Source organism: Rhinoraja longicauda, unplaced genomic scaffold (genome assembly GCF_053455715.1).
Source record: "Rhinoraja longicauda isolate Sanriku21f unplaced genomic scaffold, sRhiLon1.1 Scf000385, whole genome shotgun sequence".
NCBI classification, from domain to species: domain Eukaryota; kingdom Metazoa; phylum Chordata; class Chondrichthyes; order Rajiformes; family Arhynchobatidae; genus Rhinoraja; species Rhinoraja longicauda.
Window position 1 is genome coordinate 77,247 of NW_027601602.1, and position 22,270 is coordinate 99,516.

The 22,270-nt window shown below is 50.4% G+C and overlaps 1 protein-coding gene across 1 annotated transcript; it reads right to left on the bottom strand.

The window, feature by feature from the left end:
* Positions 1 to 483: 483 nt before the first annotated feature.
* LOC144590906 (protein FAM171A2-like) lies at positions 484 to 14,907 on the bottom strand. Its single transcript, XM_078395269.1, has 3 exons — positions 14,798 to 14,907; positions 12,186 to 12,309; positions 484 to 5,000 (listed from the first exon to the last, which is right to left on the bottom strand). The coding sequence occupies exons 2-3, from the start codon at positions 12,233 to 12,235 to the stop codon at positions 3,452 to 3,454; spliced, it is 1,599 nt and encodes a 532-aa protein (XP_078251395.1). The 5' UTR covers positions 12,236 to 12,309; positions 14,798 to 14,907; the 3' UTR covers positions 484 to 3,451.
* Between the last annotated feature and the right edge of the window lie 7,363 nt (positions 14,908 to 22,270).

A 22,270-nucleotide genomic window follows, 5' to 3' on the forward strand; every position in this document is an offset into this window, starting at 1 on the left:
GTGAGGGGGTATGGGGAGAAGGCAGGAACGGGGTACTGATTGAGAGTGATCAGCCATGATCGCATTGAATGGCGGTGCTGGCTCGAAGGGCTGAATGGCCTCCTCCTGCACCTATTGTCTATTGTCTATTGTCTATTGACCTTTCCGGTCTGGACCCTTCTCCCTTCTTCAGATCTCTTCAGTCCTGACCTGAAATGTCAGCCATCCTTTTTCTCCAGAGATGCTGCCTGACCCGCTGAGTTACTCCAGCACTCTGTGCCTATCTTTGGTATAAACCAGCATCTGCAGTTCTTTGTGTCTGCAGGTGGGGTGGAAGCTGTTTAGATATTGGAGTAAAGTTTGTACTCTCTGTCTCTTCCATGGGATGTTTGACTTGGGTTCAATTGTAGTATGTCCTGCAAACTGCAGCTAAAGTTACTGGATATATTCAGATGGAATATCCCCCCCACCCCCACCCACCCACCCCCTCCCCAGTGCCCTGAACTGGGTTTAAACCCACATCTACCAATATGCAATATGTGCTGATACTCTATATCCAGTTATTCAATAGGAAATACTTGATCCATAAAAAGAAAGCAAATATGTCAGAACTATTTCCTGCAGCTGACTATTGCTAAATTGAGTTACAACACAGGGTCACACACAAGCTGAAGTGGGGAGGGAGCTCACTGCACAGAGCAGAGCACAGAGTGCTGGAGGAACGAGGATGTTGCCAGGGGTCGAGGGCCTGAGCTACAGGGGAGGCTGGGCAGGCTTGGACTTCCCATCTTGGAGCATAGGAGAATGATGAATGATGAGATCGTGTGGGGAATAGATAGTGTTGATACACAGGGTCTCTCACCCAGTAGGAGAATCAAGAACCAGAGGACATCAGTTTAAGGCGAGAAGAGAATGATTTGATAGGAACCTAAAGGGCAACCTTTTCCTGGTGGGTATAGGGAATGAGCTGCCAGAGGCATCTACCACTGCAACATTTAAAATATACTTGGACAGATACATGGACAGGAAAGGTTTAGAGAGATATGGGCCAAACGTGGGCAGGTTTGGGGCATCTTGTGTAGATGTGGCATCTTGGTGAGCTTGGCCAAGTTGGGCTGAAGGGCCAGCTTCCCAGTTGTTTGACGATGGCTTTACAACTCAACTGGGAAGTACAAAGCTGATCCCTCCTGGAAATAAAATCATGGGACTGAATCAAAAGCACAGTAGCAATATCTTCACAACACGGACTCCAGTGGTTTAGAAAGGCAACGAACTCATCACCCCTTTTAAACAACACTTTGGAACACGTGTTAAATGCTGACCTTGCTGGCAATGGCCAGATAGGAAGAAATAAATACTTGTTTGGAAAACCCAAATTAAATATTTCATTTTGTTTTCAACTACAAATCAGTCATCTTCAGAAGTATATAGTACTTGTAGATGTCAAACTGAAGGGATTCAAAAGAAGTAAAATTGTCTTTTACCATTCAGTTCAGTTGATTTAACAACTAATTCATACGTTGAAGCAAATAAAATCATTTATCCTGAAATGATAATACAATGGAGGAGCAAGTGTGTTACCTACCATGACTGTGGTACAGTGTGTCTAGTTGGCAGACCTGTGTGGACACCTGACCTGGTCACACCTACATTGGGACAGCAGGATGCAACTTGAATTTGGTTTCCCATGTAGGCGTAGACAACCCCGATACCAAGAGGTGGGGGAGCTGTGTGGGTCGAGGGCAGTGAGCACATCGCACAGCAGCAATGGTCTGGGACAAACCAGTCAAGAACCCTCATGATGGGATACTCTTCAAAACATTTACTCACTCCCTTGTTCATCCTTTGACTTGCTCCAACAAGCTGCATTCAGAAAATGGTAGATACTGTCCTAGTAATATTGTATCATCCCAAACTACACATGACACGGAATAACTCTAGTGGGTCAGGCAGCATCTCTGGAGAATATGGATAGGTGACTTTTTGGGCTGGGACCCATCACCTAAGATGCTGTCACCCTCTTCAGTTACTCCAGCACTTTATGTCCTTTTCTGTGAACCAGCATCTGCAGTTCCTTGCGTCTACATATGAAATGGGTCCGTCCTCAGTCTAAGGATCCTCCTCTCCATAGACCAATGTCATGATCTTCATGGATCTCACTATCATGTCTCCATAGACCAATGCCATGATCTTCATGGATCTCACCATCATGTCTCCATAGATCAATGCCATGATCTTCATGGATCTCAGCATCATGTCTCCATGGACCCCCACATATACCACGAGGACAATAAATAGGCGGCTGCCCATTTTCAAGGCACTGACCCAATCCCCCTCCCCTCCATCACTGTCCCACCCATATCTTCAGGACAAATGGATACACTTTTCTCACACATCCCACACCTTCCACACCGTGAACTGGCCACTCCACCTTACACCTAGGATCGCTGCAGCGTGTCCAGTCGTCATGTACATTAGCTGATCTACTCAAAAGATCTACAAATGCATCATTAGTACATCTCCTTCTCATCTTTCACCTCCAATGTTGATTAAGCAATCAATTCAGATGCAACTTATGTATTAAACGCTGTTGTGAACTAACTGTATACAGATTAGTTTTTCCTACCTGGTATATTGACCAGAGTCCAGGAAAAATCACATTGGCAATGGGGAAACATTTCTTTAGCTGTTTCTGCACATATTAAACATCACAAAATAAGTATAAAAATCTTTGACTTCCTAACTTTAGGCTCCCGATCACCACTCTCCACTTTACATCAGTGCAGTCAGTAAGAGTTGCTTTCCCTCCGTTTTTTTTGCACAACTTAGACATAAAGAAGGCACTTGGAGAGTCCTGGACCTGATCTGAATGGTCTGCTACTGGAGATGGTCTAGGGTCAAGTTAAAGAAAGCACGATACACAAAAAGGAAAAGAAAATCTACCTTCCAAAAAAGCCTCTATTCAAAAAAGTCCTGACATGTAAAATGACTGATCCTCAAGCATGAAAATGCTTCATTTGGTAGGGTTGTTCCAATTAAAATAACAAAAAGGACTGAACCTTTATATAGTCTTTTCATCTTCCTCAGGAAAAACAAATTCAGTGAGTTTATTGTGTGGGTTGGTACCACAATGACTTTTTTTTTAACAAAAACTCAGCTATAAGTTCTAAAGACAACATGAACGCTTGTTCGATCTGCCCTGACAGAAGGCCTACAGTTGCATCACTGAGATCCTTCCCTCCTTTTTAACCATTGTTTCAGCTTAGCGATATAGAGTTGCACAAATTCAGGGAGAATGGGTTTGCTGCTTCCTTGGTCTGGGGCCCTAATACAAGAGGCATGTTGGGTTTTGTTGCTTTAGACTTCATCGATTTCCGTTGTTTGTGCTCAGGTTTTCTCACGGGATGCTGATGCGTTTTCAAAAAACTTGTGAAGATTTGATTCAAGGTCTTGGAGAAGTCAAGTGCGCTGTTCACTTCAGGTTGAACACCATCAGTGGGCGTTCCTCTCTCTTCTGCCAAGGGCTCTTTTTGTTCTCCCCTTGGTCGTCGGCCCCTTCAGACTGGTCCTGCATCTCCTCCTCTGGGCTGGTGGTGGAATCCCGGCGGGTCTCGCTGCTGCTCCTCATGCTGTTGCCTCTGCTGTGCTCTCGATTAACAGTCTCCCTGTGTTCAGAGCTCTCCTCTAGTAGAGGAGTCAGCGAGTTGTCCTCTGGGGAGCACATCGCTGTTCTGCTTTCACTGCTGCTCTGCTCATTGTCCTCCACGTAGACCAGTTTGCTGTAGGCCGTGTTCCCGGGAGCGTGCCTCTCCCGCTCCTCCTTGGGCTTCCTCCCTAGCTTGGTCTCGTTCACGTCCACTCCAGAATCCAGGCTGGCGTCGTTGCTGCTGATCCTCTCCCCGGTCTGCAGGTCGATGTAGGAGTGCCGAACGTGAGCGTTGGATCTGCCATCCAACGACACAAACCAGGCCCTGGGGTGCTGAGGCTTCACCCCCAGCTCCAGGAACTTCTTCTCGGTCAACGCCTGCAGTTCCCCATTCATCTGTGCCATAGCTGACTCGTTCAGTAATACTGCCATTGGGCCACTCATGGAAGAGGAATGGGGGCCCCATGGTTTGTCTTCTCCACCGTCTGACTGAGGGGTCGCCTGTTGGCCTTGATGTTGATACTGCTGAGCTCCAGGCTGATGGGACAATGGCACTCCCATCTGCATCCCTTTCATCTCCAGCTGTTCCATCGCGCCGCTCGCTGACGGCTCCATGCAAGGATAATCGGAAGTCAATCCCACATAATGGGCGGGAATGACCAGAGTAGGCATGACATTCCTGTACATGTTGTCTTTCATGTGATCGATAGATCCGCAGAAGATGAGTTGACCGGGCTGGGACAGGGTTGTAGGCCTGGCCAGATGGTCAACAGATTGAGACATCATGTATTCCGAAGGCTTATCCATTTTGTGGCCGAGAGATTCGAAAGGTGGTGGCAGTGGAGAAGGTGAGGGTGGATCATTTGCACAAAGTTTACTTTCAGCCAAAATGCGCCGAGCCTGAATCTCTCTGCCCTTTTCATCTGTTGGCTGCTGTGAGACCATCGAGGTATAGCTGCGTCTGTAGTCATCCATTAGAGGCGGCTCCAGCTCTCCTGAAGCATCAATGGACCTGGCAACCTTCAACGGAAAGCTCTCCACCGTCCTGTGGTAGTCTTCCTTGGAATTCCCTCTGTGGGCCAAAGTGTCAGTGGATGCCTTGCTGAGGTGCCTCGTCTTTGGACCTGAATCCCTATACGGAATCTGTTTGAAGAACTCTTCCCGAGAGCTCTCAAACTCTCGAGATGTACTGAAGGCAGACTTGAGGATGGGCGTGTGAATGTCCATGTCCCCGTTGGAGGACACTGACTCCAGGTGGCTGGTACTGATCAAGTTGATGTGAGACATGGAGGTGGCCTGGTCCTTCTTGGAGTTGTCCAAAGTGGAAGCAATCTGCAATTTTCTGTGCTGTTGCCGCGGTTTTAGACATCTTCGCCTATTGAATTAAAAAACACTGTTAGTAGAATTACTACCTGCTTCAAGTCACCACATGTCCACATGAAAACTACCTGATCCAGGTGCCAGCTTTCAAATGTATTGCAGGTCGTTTCAAAGTCAATATTTGGCTTTAGAAGTGTTACATTATAAAGATAGTTCTAAATGAGTTAGAACTTTATACTCAGTCAAGAGTCTGCACTGGTTTTGCCAAAAACTGCCCCAGTGACCCTGGTGACAACTTTGCCAATCTTTTCAAGCTCAATACTTGGCTTGAGAAGTGTTATATTATAAAGTCTTACTAAATGAGTTTGAACTTTCAACCACATCTACATGGATTGGACAGGTTTTACATGGATTGGACAGGTTTGGAGGGACATGGACCAAATGCTGGCAGGTGGGACTAGTGTAGCTGGTACATGTTGGCCGGTGTGGGCAAGTTGGGCTGAAGGGCCTGTTTCCACGCTGTATCACTCTGTGACTCTATGACTATCTCTGTGACAGCAACAACTTCACATTCCCATTTGCTAATCATTGGCTTCAGTTCCACCACCCAACCTGTCAGACGCATTGTGTAACAATAACACTCCAGCTCTGCTTCCCTCCAGTGTGTTTGTCATCTAAGCAGGCTCGTCCGCTAGGATTGACATTAGTTTTCCAGCTTCTTTGTCTATTCCTCACCCACTATTATCGTCCTGACCTGTGGCTCATTCCCCAGACAAGTTCATTAACCTCTCTCCAAAAAGCGCTAACAAACCCCCACAGCAATCTTGAACTTACTCCAGTTCAGGTGCAGGTAGACACAAAATGCTGGAACGTCACCCATTCCTTCTCCCCCGAGATGCTGCCTGACCCACTGAGTTACTCCAGCATTTTGTGTCTACCTCCGATTTTAACCAGCATCTGCAGTTTTTTTCCTACACAGTTCAGGTGCAACCAGCTCAGCTTGTCCAGGTCTCACCTTCCCCAGTGATTCTGCATGGCTGGGAATGTGGGAGAGGAGCATTTATCACTGTTCTTAAAGTCGTTTGTGTTGTGTTGGAGTTGGAGTTTGTACGTTCTCCACAGGGAAATGTACAGTCATCACCTGTGGTCAGGATTGAACCCGGGTATCAGGCCCAGTAAGGCAGCAACTGTGCTGCCTCTAGATTCATTTTGCAAGCAGTGAGGTCCGGTTATATCTTTACCAGCGGCGTATGATTACACCATTGGTTTATTTAATTTAGTTTAGAGATACAATGTAGGAACAGGCCTACCGAGTGGACGCCAATCACCTGATCACACTAGTTCTATGTTCTCCCACATTCGCATCCACTCCCTACACACTGGGGGCAATTCACAGGCCTATTAATCAACAAATCTGCACGTCTTTGGAATGTGGGAGGAAACCAGAGCACCCGGAGGAGATCCATGCAGTCATAGGGAGAACATGCAAACTCCACACAGACAGCGCCCCAGGTCAGGATCGAACCTGGGTCTCTGGTGCCGTGAGGCCTCTGTAACACAGCACATATCATTGGCATAAATCCAGTATCCATCTCATACTGTACACGCAGGTTCAATCCAGAGCACTGCCTTTTGGAGTTTGCATGTTCTGCCTGTCACCACATTTACACAGTGTCCTGGTGTCTTCCCTCGTCCCAAGGATGTGTGGGTCGGTAGGGTAATGGCCTCTGTTACTTGCCCCTTGAGTGGGAGGATGAGGGGAGTGCGTGGGCATGTTGCCAGAGGGATTAGGTTGCAGGGATGTCAGTGGAGGAATGCGATTGCTCTGAGATCTGGCATGCCCACACTGGGCTAAATGGCCTCCTCTGCCAAATGGAAATATGGATGGATGCAATATCTGGAGGTCTCTCGCTCCCGTAGTGTACGCACTCCTACTGTAGTGCTAATGATTCCATGAAACTGCCCGAGAGGAAACTCCTATCTGATATACCAGAAGAAAATATGATCAGCACAGTGATGCAGCGGGTGGTGCTGCTGCCTCCCAGCACCAGAGACTCGGGTTTGATCCTGACCTCGGGCTCTGGCTGTGTTGAGTTCCATGTTCTCCCTGTGACCATGTGGGCTTCCTCCGGGTGCTCCAGTTTCCTCCCACCTCCACCTTTCCCTGATCATCGTTGCTCTGTCTTTCATTCATTTGTTCTCTGAACCTTTGCATCTCTCTGTTCCCTCTCCCCAACTCTCAGATTGAAGAAGGGTCTCGACCCGCGTCACCTATTCTCTGGTGTCTATCTTTGGATAAACTTGGATTGTTTCCCCTGGAATGTTGGAGGATGAGGGGAGACTTGATAGAAGTGTATAACATTGTGAGAGGCATAGACAGGGTGGACAGTCAGGGCTTTGTTCCAGGGTGGAAATGTCCAACACGATAGGGCATTGCAACAAGGTGAGAGGGGAAAAGTTTAAAGGAGACTAGACCAAGTGGACCCGTTGGGCCCAAACCTCTCCTGCATTGGTGCAGCACCCTCTCCTGCACCCATCCACTCTCCCCCTCCCGCCCCCTCACCCCCCCCTCCCCTCCTCCCCCTCCCCCCACTCCATCCCCCTCAACCCCCCCTTATCCTCCCTCCTCCCGCCTCCCTCCCATCCTCCCTCCCTCCCTCCCTCCCTCTCTAGGAGATAGATTTAAACTTTAAAATGTGAATAACTGTAAAAATATAACACCGATTTCAATGAAACTTCTTCCATTAACACCAAAGGGACGACGGAGAGTAAGGTGGGCCTAAAATTGTTACACTATCGTGTACCGTTTTGGCTGTAGTTCAGGAACAAACAAACAAACAAACGAGAGTTTTAGTATGTAGATGTTCGAATCCTGTTGTTCCGTTCTCCCACGCAGTGTGAGTACTGACCAGCAGAGGCAGTGTGAGCCGGAGGCTGAGAGAGGCTCCAAGCTCAGAACGCCATCTACTGGTGCTTCCATCTCTCACAATTCACTGGGCTTGCGACGTGCTTTTGTGAAACCCTCTAAATGAGTTGTACATGAAGCTAATGTAAGACCACTCAGTTAGCAATGCAGGAACTGGAGCACATTTCACTGTTCCCTGGTGTCACAGAAGATTTCTGATCGACTTCACACTGACAATTCCAATTGTACAATGTTGACACAAGAAACTGCAGATGTTGGTTTACAAAAAGACACAGAGTGCTGGAGTAACTCAGCGGGTCAGGCAGCATCTCTGGAGGACATTGGCAAGGTTTCGGGTTGAGACCTTTCTTAGAATCATAGAGTCATACAGCATGGATACAGGCTCTTTGGCCTAACTTTCTCACAACGACCAACATGTCCCATTTATACTAGTCCTACCTGCCTGTGTTTGGCCATCTATAAACCAAAATTCTCGTTTGTTTGTTTGTTTGTTCCTGAACTGCAGTCAAAACAGTACATGATCGTGTGACAATGTTAGGCCCACCTTACTCACCGTCGTCCCTTTGGTGCTAATGGAAGAAGTTTCATTGAAATCGGTGTCATATTTTTAAAGTAATTCACAATTTAAAGTTTAAATCTAACTCCTAGGGAGGGATGGGGGGGGGGGAGGGGGAGGGAGGGAGGAGGGGGGAAGGAGGAGGGGGGATAAGGGGGGTTGGAGTGGTGGGGGAAGGGGGAGGGTAAGGGAGAGGAGGGGAAGGGGGGGTGTAGGGAGGGAGGAGGAAGGGGGATAAGGGGGGTTGAGGGGATGGAATGGGGGGGAATGGAAGGGGAAGAGGAGGGGGAGGGGGAGGGGGAGGAGGGAGGGGGGTTGGTGGGAGGGGGAGGTGAGAGGGGAGTGGAGGGGGGAGGGATGGGGTGAGTGGGCGAGGGGGGAGGGAGGGAGGGAGAGGGGGGCATGGGGGGAGAGGGGAGGCAGGGAGGGGAGGAGGGGGTGCTGCACCAATGCAGGAGAGGTTTGGGCCCAACGGGTCCACTTGGTCTAGTATCCCTCTAAACCTGCCCATCTATGTACTTGTCTAATTGGTTCGTAAATGCTGCAATAGTCCCTGCCTCAATTACCTGCTGTGGCAGTTCATTCCATACACCAGCATAATCAAGAACGAGTCGCAATCTGGCCACTCCCTCTCCTCACCTCTCCCATCAGGTAAGAGGGGAACAGGTGTGAAAACGCACACCTCCAGATTCATGGACAGTTTATTCCCGGCTGTAATCTGGCAATGGAACCATCCTACCACAACCAGAGAGCAGTCCGGAGCTGCTACCTACCTCATTGGAGACCCTAGGACTATCTTTGTTCGGACTTTACTGGACTATATCTTGCATTAAACGTTATTCCCTTGATCATGTGTGTGTACACTGTGGATAGCTCGATTGTAATCATTTGTACTCTTTCTGCTGACTGGTTAGCACTCAACAGAAGTTTTTCACTGTATCTTGGTGCACATGACAATAAACTAAACTCAAACACCAACCACCCTCTGTATGGGCATCACTGACGAGGCCAGCATTTATTGACCATTGCCTTGGTGGGAAGATGATCCCTGGACATCTCACAGTGCTGCTGAAGAGAGAATGCCAGGAAAGCCGTATACTTTGACAGTCTTCCTCACAGTCTGCAGTTCCAACAATTTTTGTGTTGTTAGCAAACTTAGGAACCATCTACATTTATGCCCAAGTGGTTTCTGCACATCACAAGCAGCAGAGGCCCAACACACAGATTCCTGCAGCACTCCAGTGTCGCATACCTCCTGCAGAATAACTCCCTTCCACCACCACCCTCTGTATTTATGAGTAAGCATTTCTGAATCCAAACAACAAAGTCCCCATGCATCCAAATCTTCTGGACCAGCCTCTCACAAGGGACTTTATTTACATCAACAGCTTCTACTCTTCTACCTTCAATGATCATCTTTGTCATCTCGACAAAAAAACTCAATTAAGCTCCAAACTTCTATGCTGCTCTGCACTCCAGCATGGATTTGACATCCTGTCATGAATCATTGCACCAGTTGGCAACTTTCTACCGTCGGTGTGCAGCAATGACAGTAGTGCCTCACAGCACCACAGACCCGGGTTTAATCCTGACCTCGGGTGCGGTCTGTCTGGTGTTTGCACGTTCCTCCTGTGACCACGTGGCTTTCCTTCAGGTGCTCCGGTTTCCTCCCACATCCCAAAGGCGTATGGGGCTTGTAGGTTAATCACCTTTGTAAATTGCCTGCAGTGTGTAGGGACCGGATGAGAATGTGGGATAACACAGAACCAGTGCAGCCAGTATGGAATCAGTGGGCCGAACGGTCTGTTTTCATGCTGTATCTTTCAATCAATCGTTCTGATGCACGCTTGCCATTTGCACTCTGAACCGCTCCAAGACCATTCAGAATGGCCCCCACCTCAATTGTCAAAATGCCACCTATCCATGTCTCCACAGATGCTGCCTGACCCGCTGAGTTACTCCAGCACTCTGTGAAACATCACCTATCCATGTTCTCCACAGAAGCTGCCTGACCCGCTGAGTTACTCCAGCACTCTGTGAAACGTCACCTATCCATGTTCTCCACAGATGCTGCCTGACCTGCTGAGTTTGTCCAGACACCGTATGCTTCTGTGTAAACCAGCATCTGCAGTTCCTTGTTTCTGTAAGTTTTTAAGGTGTTGCTCGCTTGACAGAAGCTCAGCTTGAAGGGAGTTCCCCCATCGGGTCATGGGCTGGCTCTGGGGATCTTGCTCGGAGAAGGCCCTCTATTTATACATCTACTCTTCCTCAGGGACCCGGCCACACGGGCTGTAGATGCACCAGTTCCCTCCTTCATGAGCTTGCGTGCCTCTACACCCACCTGAGCACAGGCACCAGTAGCAGAAACCAACCCCAAACTCCCACCACCCAACCGTGCCAACCACTCACCACCTACCTCACTCTACCCCCCCCCCCGCCATACCCTCTCCAGCATGGCTGCCCACTTCACTCTACCCCCCCCCCCGCCATACCCTCTCCAGCATGGCTGCCCACTTCACTCTACCCCCCCCCCCCCCCGCCATACCCTCTCCAGCATGGCTGCCCATCTCACTCTCCCCCCCCCCCCGCCATACCCCCTCCAGCATGGCTGCCTACCTCACTCTACCCCCCCCACATACCCCCTCCAGCATGGCTGCCTACCTCACTCTACCCCCCCCCGCCATACCCTCTCCAGCATGGCTGCCCACTTCACTCTACCCCCCCCCCCCCGCCATACCCCCTCCAGCATGGCTGCCCACTTCACTCTACCCCCCCCCCCCGCCATACCCCCTCCAGCATGGCTGCCCACTTCACTCTACCCCCCCCCCCCGCCATACCCTCTCCAGCATGGCTGCCCATCTCACTCTCCCCCCCCCCCGCCATACCCTCTCCAGCATGGCTGCCCATCTCACTCTCCCCCCCCCCCCGCCAACCACTCACCACCCACCTCACTCTACCCCCCCCCCCCCGCCATACCCCTCCAGCCTGGCTGCCTACCTCACTCTACCCACCCCCCCCCCACATACCCCCTCCAGCCTGGCTGCCCACTTCACTCTACCCCCCCCCCCCCCCCACATACCCCCTCCAACCTGGCTGCCCACCTCACCACTGCTGCTGGGAAGGATAAAGATGTAAGAGAACTCGGGTCCAATTCCTGGTATTCTCTCTTCAACAGCACTGTGAGATTTCCAAGGGGTCAGCTTCCCACCAAGGCAATGGTCGATAAATGCTGGCCTCATCAGTGATGCCCATAACCCAGCAAAAACTCAAGGAGGTCCAGAAGTCATAGAGTCATTGTCATACAGTGTGGAAACAGGCCCTTCTACCAAACCTGCCCACACCGACCAACATGTCTAATCTACACTAGTCCCACCTGCCTGCATTTGGCCCATGTCCCTTTGAACCTGTCCTATCCATGTACCTGTCTAATTGTCTCTTAAGCGTTGCGACAGTCCCTGTCTCAACTACCTCCTTTGGCAGCTTATTCCACCCTTTATTTGAAAAGGTTACCCCCTCAGATTCCTATTAAATCTTTCCCCTTCACCTTAAACCTTTGTCCAAAGAGTTAAATTGTCATGGAGATAATCCTTAGCCCAACATGTCCCACTCTGCTGTATTACAGGGACCCAGTGATTGCTGAGAGACAGGTAATGTGGGGTGGGATGTGGGGGGGGGGGACGACGACGACACAGATGAGGAATAGAAACATGACACCACTTGTAAAGAAAATTAATCAATTCACTCAATGGTGGGTTTACCTGCAGTAATAGAGAAGCAAGCACAGCAGCACAAGCACCAAGAGGGCCATGGCTCCAAGGATGGTGAGCAAGAAGATGGTGTGGTAGGTGGTCAGGTCTCCAAACCTTGACCTGTTGATTGCAGCTGTAAAGAAGTGACGAAAAACAGAGTTAGCAACTAAATCTTCTGAAGAAACTCAGTTTCTGACAGAAACAGATCCAGTCAGAGTGATACCGTGTGGAAACTTGCCACTTCGGCCAACATGTCCCATCTACACTAGTCCTGTCTGTGTTTGGCCCAGATCCCTCCAAACCTATCCTATCCATGTACCTGTCTAATTGTTTCTTAAAGATTGTGACAGTCCCTGTCCTCAGCTACCTTCTCTGGCAGCTTGTTCCATGCACCCACCACCCTTTGTGTGAAAAAGTTACCCCTCAGATTCCTATTAAATCTTTAACATTTTTAAAAGTTGTCTGTAGAAAATATTCCTCGTGCCCAGCTTCGTATCATCTGCTGGCAGATGAACAATGGAGATGTTAAATAATAATGACAGTCCGTCCAGGCCAACAAACCTATTTCCCCACCCACTACAGCACGTCCTCCATCCCCCTCCCTCCAGTCATAACCTCCTCTCAACCTCCACCTGCTCCAGAGGCATTTGGTGACAGCTTGTTCTGTACTCTGAAGACCGACAATGTGTTTACGTCCCCACCTCACCCTTGGTCATTAACACTTTAACTCATCAACCGTAAGCAGTTGCTTGGAAGTATGTTCAGTCAGGGAGGTGAGGTGGGAAAGGAATGTGATGTACAAGGAAGGAGATGGGTGGAGGCCCGAAACAGCCTGGGCCTTGCCTGCAACAGGCACCGCTTCCAAGAACTGCAGCGTGGGCTTTCAAAATGGCGCCAAATGCAGCAAAATGGCACCAAAACATGGCGCATCTTCCATGCGGACTCAGTAAACCATTTGCTAATCGGGGGTACAGCAACTATCTACTGGACTGTTTGTAAGATAAAAAATTGTGTTAGCACTTCATACATGTGACAATAAAAGCACCATTGAACCATTGGGATTGGGGAGAGGGAAGATGATACAATAAGATCTTTTGCAGACAGTGTTATTAAGAAAGCACAATTTGTTGCATTTACTACTGCACTGTGGAACATAAACTACAAGGTTCTGTACGAACCCACCAGGATATTAGTTAAATGAAGAAATACTACTCCACATCATTTTGTTCCCAGTAAGTGTTTCACACAAAGTTCAAACATCAACACTGGAACTTTTCTATTTCAATCCCCTGAGATGACACAATAAACAGCAGAGAGGTGTGGTGAATGTATACGGTGGAGAGTAGACCTGGTCCTGGGATCTGCCAGGATTTTCCAAAGGGGGAACGTCCCGTTGAAACATTTCCACTGCGCGTATCTGACCCAGGAACAACTCCCAGAGCCAGATTCACACCTGGTCCGGGACCTGATCTACCTGTCCCAGGGGGCTGCTCAGTCAGTCGCCTTCCTCTCCCTCGACCAGGAGAAGGCGTTCGACAGGGTGGAGCACGACTACCTTCTTGGGCACTGCTGCAGAGTGCCTGGTCAAGATCAATGGCTCTTTGTTGGCTCCCATTCACTTTGGGAGGGGGGTTCGTCAGGGATGCCCCATGTCCGGCCAGCTTTGTTCCCTCTGCGTGGAGCCATTCCTGTGCCTCCTACGGAGGCGGCTGGCAGGTTTGGCTTTGCCGGGGCCGGGGGTGGAGGTGGTTCTCTCGGCCTACGCCGACGATGTGCTACTAATGTTCACCGACCCTGTTGACCTGCGGAGGATGCGTGAGTGCCAGCGGGTGTTCTCAGCCGCATCCTCCGCCAGGATCAACTGGGGGAAGTGTGCTGGTCTCTTGGTGGGTAAGTGGCAGGTGGACTCCCTGCCCGAGGAGATGGCAGTGTTTGCGTGGAGCACCACGCACCTCCTCTATCTGGGGATCTACCTGAGTCCCACTGAGGGGGCTTGGCCGGCGAATTGGCAGGAGCTGGAGGCGAAGGTGGTCGCCCGTGTGGGGCGCTGGTCAGGCCTCCTTGGTGTGTTATCATATCGGGGTAGGGCTGTGGTCATAAACCAGCTGGTGGCCTCTCTGCTGTGGTACCGGCTGGCCACTCTGGTCCCGTCCTCTCGTTTCATCGCCATGATACAGAGGAGGTTAGTTAACTTCTTCTGGGGTGAGAGGAACCACTGGGTCTCTGCTGGGGTTCTGAGTCTCCCGTTGGAGGAGGGCGGTCAGGCGCTGGTCTGCGTCCGCACTCAGGTGGCAGCCCTCCGACTCAGGACCTTGCAGAGGTACGTGTACTCCGATTGCCCTCCCAGATGGCACTCGCTGGCCACGTACCTTTTTCTGCCGGGGGCGCTGCCTCCAGGAGGGATCACGGCTCCCGGTAGCGGGCATGTGTCAGCGCGCTAGGCGGGAGTTGCCCGGTTTTTACCGTGATCTCCTGAGAGCCAGGAATTTGGTCACCTTCAGCCAGGGCGCTGCCCCTCGGGGGGAGGGGCGTGCTGTGGTTGTGAGGGGGGCCGGTCCTCACCCTGTCACGGTGGGTGTCGAGGAGAGGCGTGTGCGTGGAGCGATTCCGATTGGGCTTACCCCCGCTCCGTCGGAATTGCTCATCGGGCCCACGGCCCGGGTCCCTTCCCGAGAGCCGACCCTACACAATATGAGCCGCCTTTCCCAGATGCCCAGCGTGCCGTTCCGTGACGCGGAGAGGCGCGTCTTGTACAGGCTGCTCCTGCACACTCTCCACTTCCCCGCTCTCGTCTTCCGTCCGGACACACCCTGGCGGTCAGTGTTACCACCTGATGGCGGGAGCGGTCCCCAGTGGAGGTCTCTCTATAAGGGGGTCGTCCCGCTTTACATCGGGGACCTGGGGTGGAGAGTGTTGCATAAGGCTGTGGCCTGTAACAGGTACTTGAGCCGGTTCACGGTCTCGTCTGCCGCCTGTCGCTTCTGCGGTGAGGAGGAGACCGTGTACCATTTGTATACAGAGTGCGTGAGGTTACAGCCCCTGTTCCAGTATCTGAAGGGGCTGCTCCTCAAGTTCTGGCTCAATTTTAGCCCTACGCTTTTAATTTTTGGGCACCCGGTACAGAGGGGGGAGGGTCAGGAGGGAGGAGGGGGTCTCCCTGTCGGTCTGCTCCTGGGCCTGGCCAAGATGGCCATCCGCAGGTCCAGGCAGCGGGTAGTCGACGGCCTCACAGAGGTCGGCTACCTACCCCTGTTCCGGGCTTACGTCCGTGCCCGCGTGTCCCTGGAGAGGGAACACGCACACGCAGTGTCCACGGGCACTCTGGAGGCCTTCCGTGAACGCTGGTCGCCGCGGGAGGCTGAATGTATTGTTGACAAAGATGGCGGGGTTTTAATTTGATATTTGTTGTTTTTGTAGACTGCCGATACAGGCGGCTTTAGATCTGATCACATTACCACTTTGTATGTTGGTTTTGTTTTTGGAATAATGTATTTGTAATTTTTTTTAAAAGAGCCAGATTCACAGATGATCCTGATCAGTATATGCCACCAGGGGGCGACACACGATGGATGCCTCGCCCACAGTCTGTCTGCCCTTTTCAAACTTAAAAAAATTTTTTTTGGCAAGTTTTAATAGTCTGTGTTAATGTTCTCTGGTTTGTTTTATGTGGGGGGTGGGCTGGGGGGGGGGGGGGGGGGGGGGGGTGGGCGGGGAGGTTGGGGGAAACTTTTTTTCAATCTCTTACCTTGCCGGAGATGCGATTGTTTTAAGGATCGTATCTCCGGTCGCTCTGCGACCTAACATCATGGAGCTGGCGGCCTTGCCCGGAACTGACTTTGAGCCCACCGCGGGGCCGTGGACTTAACATCTGAGCGTGTGATCCCTTGCCTGAGATTGACGCTCCAACCGTGGCCTGTGGACTTTAACATCGCGGAGCTCACAGTCTTGGGTTGAGACCGAGAGTCTGGAGCTCCAAAAGCCGCACGACGTTCGACTGGCCCCGACCCGGGGTAGATCGCCGGCCGGTGCGGGGGAGCTGAGATTCCCCCCAATGCAGGAGTATGCAGTTTTGGTCTCCAAATTTGAGGAAGGATATTCTTGCTATTGAGGGCGTGCAGCGTAGGTTTACTAGGTTAATTCCCGGAATGGCAGGACTGTCGTATGTTGAAAGACTGGAGCGACTAGGCTTGTATACACTGGAATTTAGAAGGATGAGAGGAGATCTTATCGAAACTTATAAGATTATTAAGGGGTTGGACATGTTAGAGGCAGGAAACATGTTCCCAATGTTGGGGGAGTCCGGAACAAGGGGCCACAGTTTAGGAATAAGGGGTAGGCCATTTTGAATGGAGATGAGGAAATACTTTTTCAGTCAGAGAGTTGTGAATCTGTGGAATTCTCTGCCGCAGAAGGCAGTGGAGGCCAAGTCTCTGAATGCATTCAAGAGAGAGCTGGATAGAGCTCTTAAGGATAGCGGAGTCAGGGGGTATGGGGAGAAGGAAGGAACGGGGTACTGATTGAGAATGATCAGCCATGATCACATTGAATGGTGGTGCTGACTCGAAGGGCCGAATGGCCTACTTCTGCACCTATTGTCTATTGTCTATTGTCAACAGAAGGTTAGAGGCCCCGACCGCGGGAGGACAAAGAAGGGAGAGGTTGAACGTTTTGTCCCCTTCCATCACAGTGAGGAATGTGGAGGAGTCACTGTGGTGGATGTTCATGTTGAAATGTATTTTGTGTGTCCTGTTAGTCAAGCATGATTTCCCCTTCGTAAATCCGTGCTGACTCGGAACGATCCTGTTACTGCTATCCAAATGTTCTGCAATTTCTTCTTTTATAATTGACTCCAGCATCTTCCCCACTACTGATGGCAGACTAACTGGCCTATAATTTCCAATTTTCTCTCCCTCCTTTCTTAAAAAGTGGAATAACATGGAAAATTGACAGGGGAGAGCCGGATGTGGTATACCTGGAGTTTCAGAAAGCCTTTGATAAGGTCCCGCCTAGATTAGTGGCAAAATTACACATGGTTTTGGGGGTAGGGTACTGACATGGATAGAAAATTGGTTGGCAGACAGGAAACAAAGAGTAGGGATAAATGGGTCCCTTTCAGAATGACAGGCAGTGACTAGTGGGGTACCGCAAGGCTCGGTGCCGGGACCGCAGCTATTTACAATATACATTAATGACTAGATGAAGGATTAAAAGTAACATTAGCAAATTTGCAGATGACACAAAGCTGGATGGCAGTGTGAACTGTGAGGAGGATGCTATGAGAATGCAGGGTGACTTGGACAGGTTGTGTAAGTGGGCAGATGCATGGCAGATGCAGTTTAATGTGGATAAATGTGAGGTTATCCACTTTGGTGGTAAGAACAGGAAGGCAGACTATTATCTGAATGGTGTCAAATTAGGAAAAGAGGAAGTACAATGAGATCTGGGTGTCCCAGTGCATCAGTCACTGAAAGTAAGCATGCAGATACAGCAGGCAGTGACGAAAGCTAATGGAATGTTGGCCTTCATAACAAGAGGAGTTGAGTATAGGAGCAAAGAGGTCCTTCTGCAGTTGTACAGGGCCCTAGTGAGACCACATCTGAAGTATTGTGGGCTGTTTTGGTCTCCAAATTTGAGGAAGGACATTCTTACTATTGAGGGAGTGCAGCGTAGGTTCACAAGGTTAATTCCAGGAATGGCGGGACTATCGTATGTTGAAAGACTGGAGCGACTGGGCTTGTATACGCTGAACGATGAGAGGGGATCTTATTGAAGGGATTGGACACGCTAGAGGCAGGAAACATGTTAGACAATAGACAATAGGTGCAGGAGTAGGCCATTCGGCCCTTCGAACCAGCACCACCATTCAATATGATCATGGCTGATCATTCTCAATCAGTACCCCATTCCTGTCTTTTCCCCATACCCCCTGACTCCACTATCCTTAAGAGCTCTATCTAGCTCTCTCTTGAATGCATTCAGAGAATTGGCCTCCACTGCCTTCTGAGGCAGAGAATTCCACAGATTTACAACTCTGACTGAATTTTTTTTTCCTCATCTCCGTTCTAAATGGCCTACCCCTTATTCTTAAACTGTGGCCCCTTGTTCTGGACTCCCCCAACATTGGGAACATGTTTCCTGCCTCTAATGTGTCCAACCCCTTAATAATCTTATATGTTTCGATAAGATCATTCGATAAGTTCCCGATGTTGGAGGAGTCCTGAACCAGGGGCCAAGGTTTAAGAATAAGGGGTAGGCCATTTAAAAAGGAGATGAGGAAAAGAGAGAGTTAGATAGAGCTCTTAATGATAGCGGAGTCAAGGGATATTGGGAGAATGCAAGAACGGGGTACTGATTGTGGATGATCAGCCATTATCATGGCGGTGCTGGCTCAATGGGCCGAATGGCCTACTCCTGCACCTATTGTCTACTGTCTATTGTGAATGATAGCTTGCTTGGAGCTGGATCATTTCATGCTTTTGTGCACAGTGCTAATTAATTTCAATGAAAAATACAATGCAATGGAGACTTTGACCTTGTAGTGAGGAGAAGTCCAAACAAATGGTTGGCTCCAAGGTGCAACACCTCAGCAGTATGTTACTTAAAGCAGACGTCCCAGGGCATGGACCTCACTGGAGTCTGGGAACCTGTGGAATTCATTGCCACAGACGGCTGTGGAGGTCAAGACACTGGGCACTTGTAAAGCAGAGATTGACTTATGAATTATGAAGCTGAGGCCTGTGTAGGGAGGAACTGCAGACGCTGGTTTAAACCAAAGATAGACACAAAATGCTGGAGTAACTCAGTGGGTCAAGCTGCATCACTGGAGAGAAGGAATGGGTGATGTTTCGGATTGAGACCGTTCATTCTTGCAAACTGGGTTGAGTTTTTTGTGGAGTCAGAGTTTTGCCCATATCCCTCTAAACCTTTCCTACCCATCCACCCTTCCAAATGACATTCAAATGCTGTTACAGCTGCCTCAACTATTCATCTGGCAGCTGATTGCACATATCCACCATCCTCTGTGCGAAAGAGTATTAAATCTTTCCCCTCTCGCCCTAAACCCATGTCTGCTGGTTCCCCTACTTTGGATAAAAGACTCTGCATTCACCCCATCTAAGGCCTCACGGGAGGTGATGAAAGTGATTGGGGGTAGAGCACGTGGAAGTTGTCTGAATGAACTATAATCTCTTTCAATCTCTTACCTTGCCTGGAGATGCGATTGTTTTCCGGATCGTATCTCCGGTCGCTCTGCGGCCTAACATCAAGGAGCTGGCGGCCTTGCTCGGGACTGACTTTGAGCCTCACTGCAAGGCTGTGGACTTACCATCGGAGCCGATCCCTTGCCTGGGATCGACGCTCCAACCGTGGCCTGCGGACCACCATCGAGGAGCTCGCCGTCTCGGGTAGAGACCGATGTCGGGAGCTCCAAACGACGCAGAAGGTTTCGACTAGCCCTAACCCTGGTACGAGCGCCCGACGCGGGGGAAGCTGAGACCCCCCCCCGATGCAGGAGCTTGATCGCCCCGATGAGGAGGGCCCGACTGCCGGCTACGGGAGTCAAGATCGTCCCGTCAACGGAAGGTTCGAGGCCCCCACCTGCACGAGAACAAAGAAGGTACGAGATTGAACTTTTGTTTTCGCCTTCCATCACAGTGAGGAATGTGGAGGAATCACTGTGGTGGATGTTCATGTTAAAATGCATTTTGTGTGTTCTGTTGCTTTTTATTGGTATGACTGAATGGCAAATCAAATTCCTCGTATGTCGCCAAACATACTTGGCTAGTAAAGTATGATTACGATTATGATTGTTATTATGATGGTTAAGATGAAGATGCAGAGGATGCATGTTTGGTCTCCTCTGTGTAAAGCAGTGGTGAATGCAGAGGGTGATGGTGGAAGGGCGTTGTTCTGGCTGGACGGCTGTGAACAGTGGTGTTCCACAGGGATGGGTGGTGGGATCTGTTGTTTGTGATGTGTAAATGAGTTGGACGACAATGTCGATCGGTGGGTTGGTAAGTTTTCAGACGACACAAGAAGTGGGGAGTTACAGACGATGAAGTCGGATGTCAAAGGACACAACAGGATTAGACATTGAGGATGGAAGAGCCTATTGCTGTGCTGTACAGCAACAGTGTGGCAAAGTGCCGGAGTAACTCAGCGGGTCAGGCAGCATCCGTGGAAAAAAGGTATAGGTGACGTTTTAGGTCGAGTCCCTTCTTTGGGACTGAGTTGGCGGAGAAGGAAACCAGAAATATGGAGATGTACAGTTCTCTGTTCCCCTGTAACTACCTGGCTCCCAGCCCCACACAACCACCAAGGTGGTGAAACCCACCTGAACCCTTTACTGACACTCACCCACCCCATTTGCTAATCTCATGACAAAACCATTGACTCGTCTCTGAATACGGCCCTTTCACTTACCCACGAAACTCAGCCAACACCAGCCCAGCTCCTCAGTTTATTAATGACAGGCGAGAGGGTTGGCGGGACTCTCCCAGCTGCCAAGCACACGTAGCAGCATGCTGCTGTGCACTCCAAGAACCCCCCACCATACTGCTAATCGCAGCCCCCTAACCCCTCACCAGTCCCCCACGTAGCCCTCCCCCAACCCTCCTGCTGACGTGACTACCCAACACACACTCTGACCACCTTTCCCATCCCGCCAGCCCACCCTCAGGTCCATGACACATGCCATCGTGATCTCGGGAAATATCACCATTCTTTCACCATTACCACGTCCAACTTCTGGAACTCACTGCCTGACAGCACCGTGAAAGTACCTTCACCAGAAGGTCTTCCTCAGTTCAAGATCATAACTTCTTCTCAAGGATCACTGCCTTAGAGTCATAGAATCATCCCCACACAGTGTATGACTTTGGCCCAACCCCCTCACACGGACCAACACGCCCCATCTACACTGGTTCCACCTGCCTGCGTTTGGCCCATGTCCCTCCAAACCTGTCCTATCCGTGTACCTGTCTAATGAATCTTAAACATTGCGATAGTCCCTGCAAAGGGCAATTCTCAAGATTTGCAAGATTGCAACTGTTGAGAAACCTAAACAGAATGGTGAACAATGAGTGCTCCACTTGGGCGGTTTACAATCCAGTAGCATGAACGTTGATTTCTCTCATTTAAATAGCCCCTGCCTTCCTTCTCCCCTCCCCCCCCTCCCCCACCCTAATCATCCAATGTTCCACTGTTCTCATCCTTGTATCCCTTTGTCACCTCTTCCCCAGCCAACAATGGGCCATTGTGGGCTCCACCCTTCCTTGGTCATCTGTTGCCGGCCTTACTTTGTTCTGGCCTTTTCTAACCTCTAGTTTCCACCCCCTGACCTTCACACTGAAGAAGGGTCCTGAAAAATAAATGTCACCCATCCTTTTTCTCCAGAGATGTTGCCAGACCTGCTGAGTTACTCCAGCACTTTGTGTTTATCTTCACTGTGAACAATGAGCCCTTCTTGATGCAAGGGTGCTTGGTACATCTCAATCACCCTCTGTAGATAAGGAAGCCTGTTCTTCAGCAGTGTGCTCTGTGTGAAAGTGTTAGTTCAATGTCCAGTGTCTTTTGCCTACTAGTTATGTTCACTTTAGTCTTTTAGTTGTAACTAGACCAAGTAAACCTGTTGGGCCTAAACTACTCCTGCATTGGTGCAGCACCCTCTCCTCCCCCACTCCCCCCTGCCTCCCTCCCCTCTTCCCCCTCCCCCTCCATCCCCCCTCCCCCCCTCTCCTCCCCCACTCCCCCCTGCCTCCCTCCCCTCTTCCCCCTCCCCCTCCATCCCCCCTCCCCCCCTCTTCTCCCCCACTCCCCCCTGCCTCCCTCCCCTCTTCCCCCTCCCCCTCCATCCCCCCTCCCCCCCTCTTCTCCCCCACTCCCTCTCCCCCCCAGGGTTGCCTGCATTGGTGCAGCACCCTCTCCTCACCACCCCTCTCCCCCCTACCCTCCCTCCCCACTCCCTCCCCTCCTCCCCTCTCCCCCCTTCCCACCTCTCTCCCCTCCTCCCACCCTTCCTTCCCCAACCCCCCACCTGCTCTGATGCTGTTTAACCGTTGTGCCTTAATTAAAAGTTTTAAACACTTTCTCTGGAC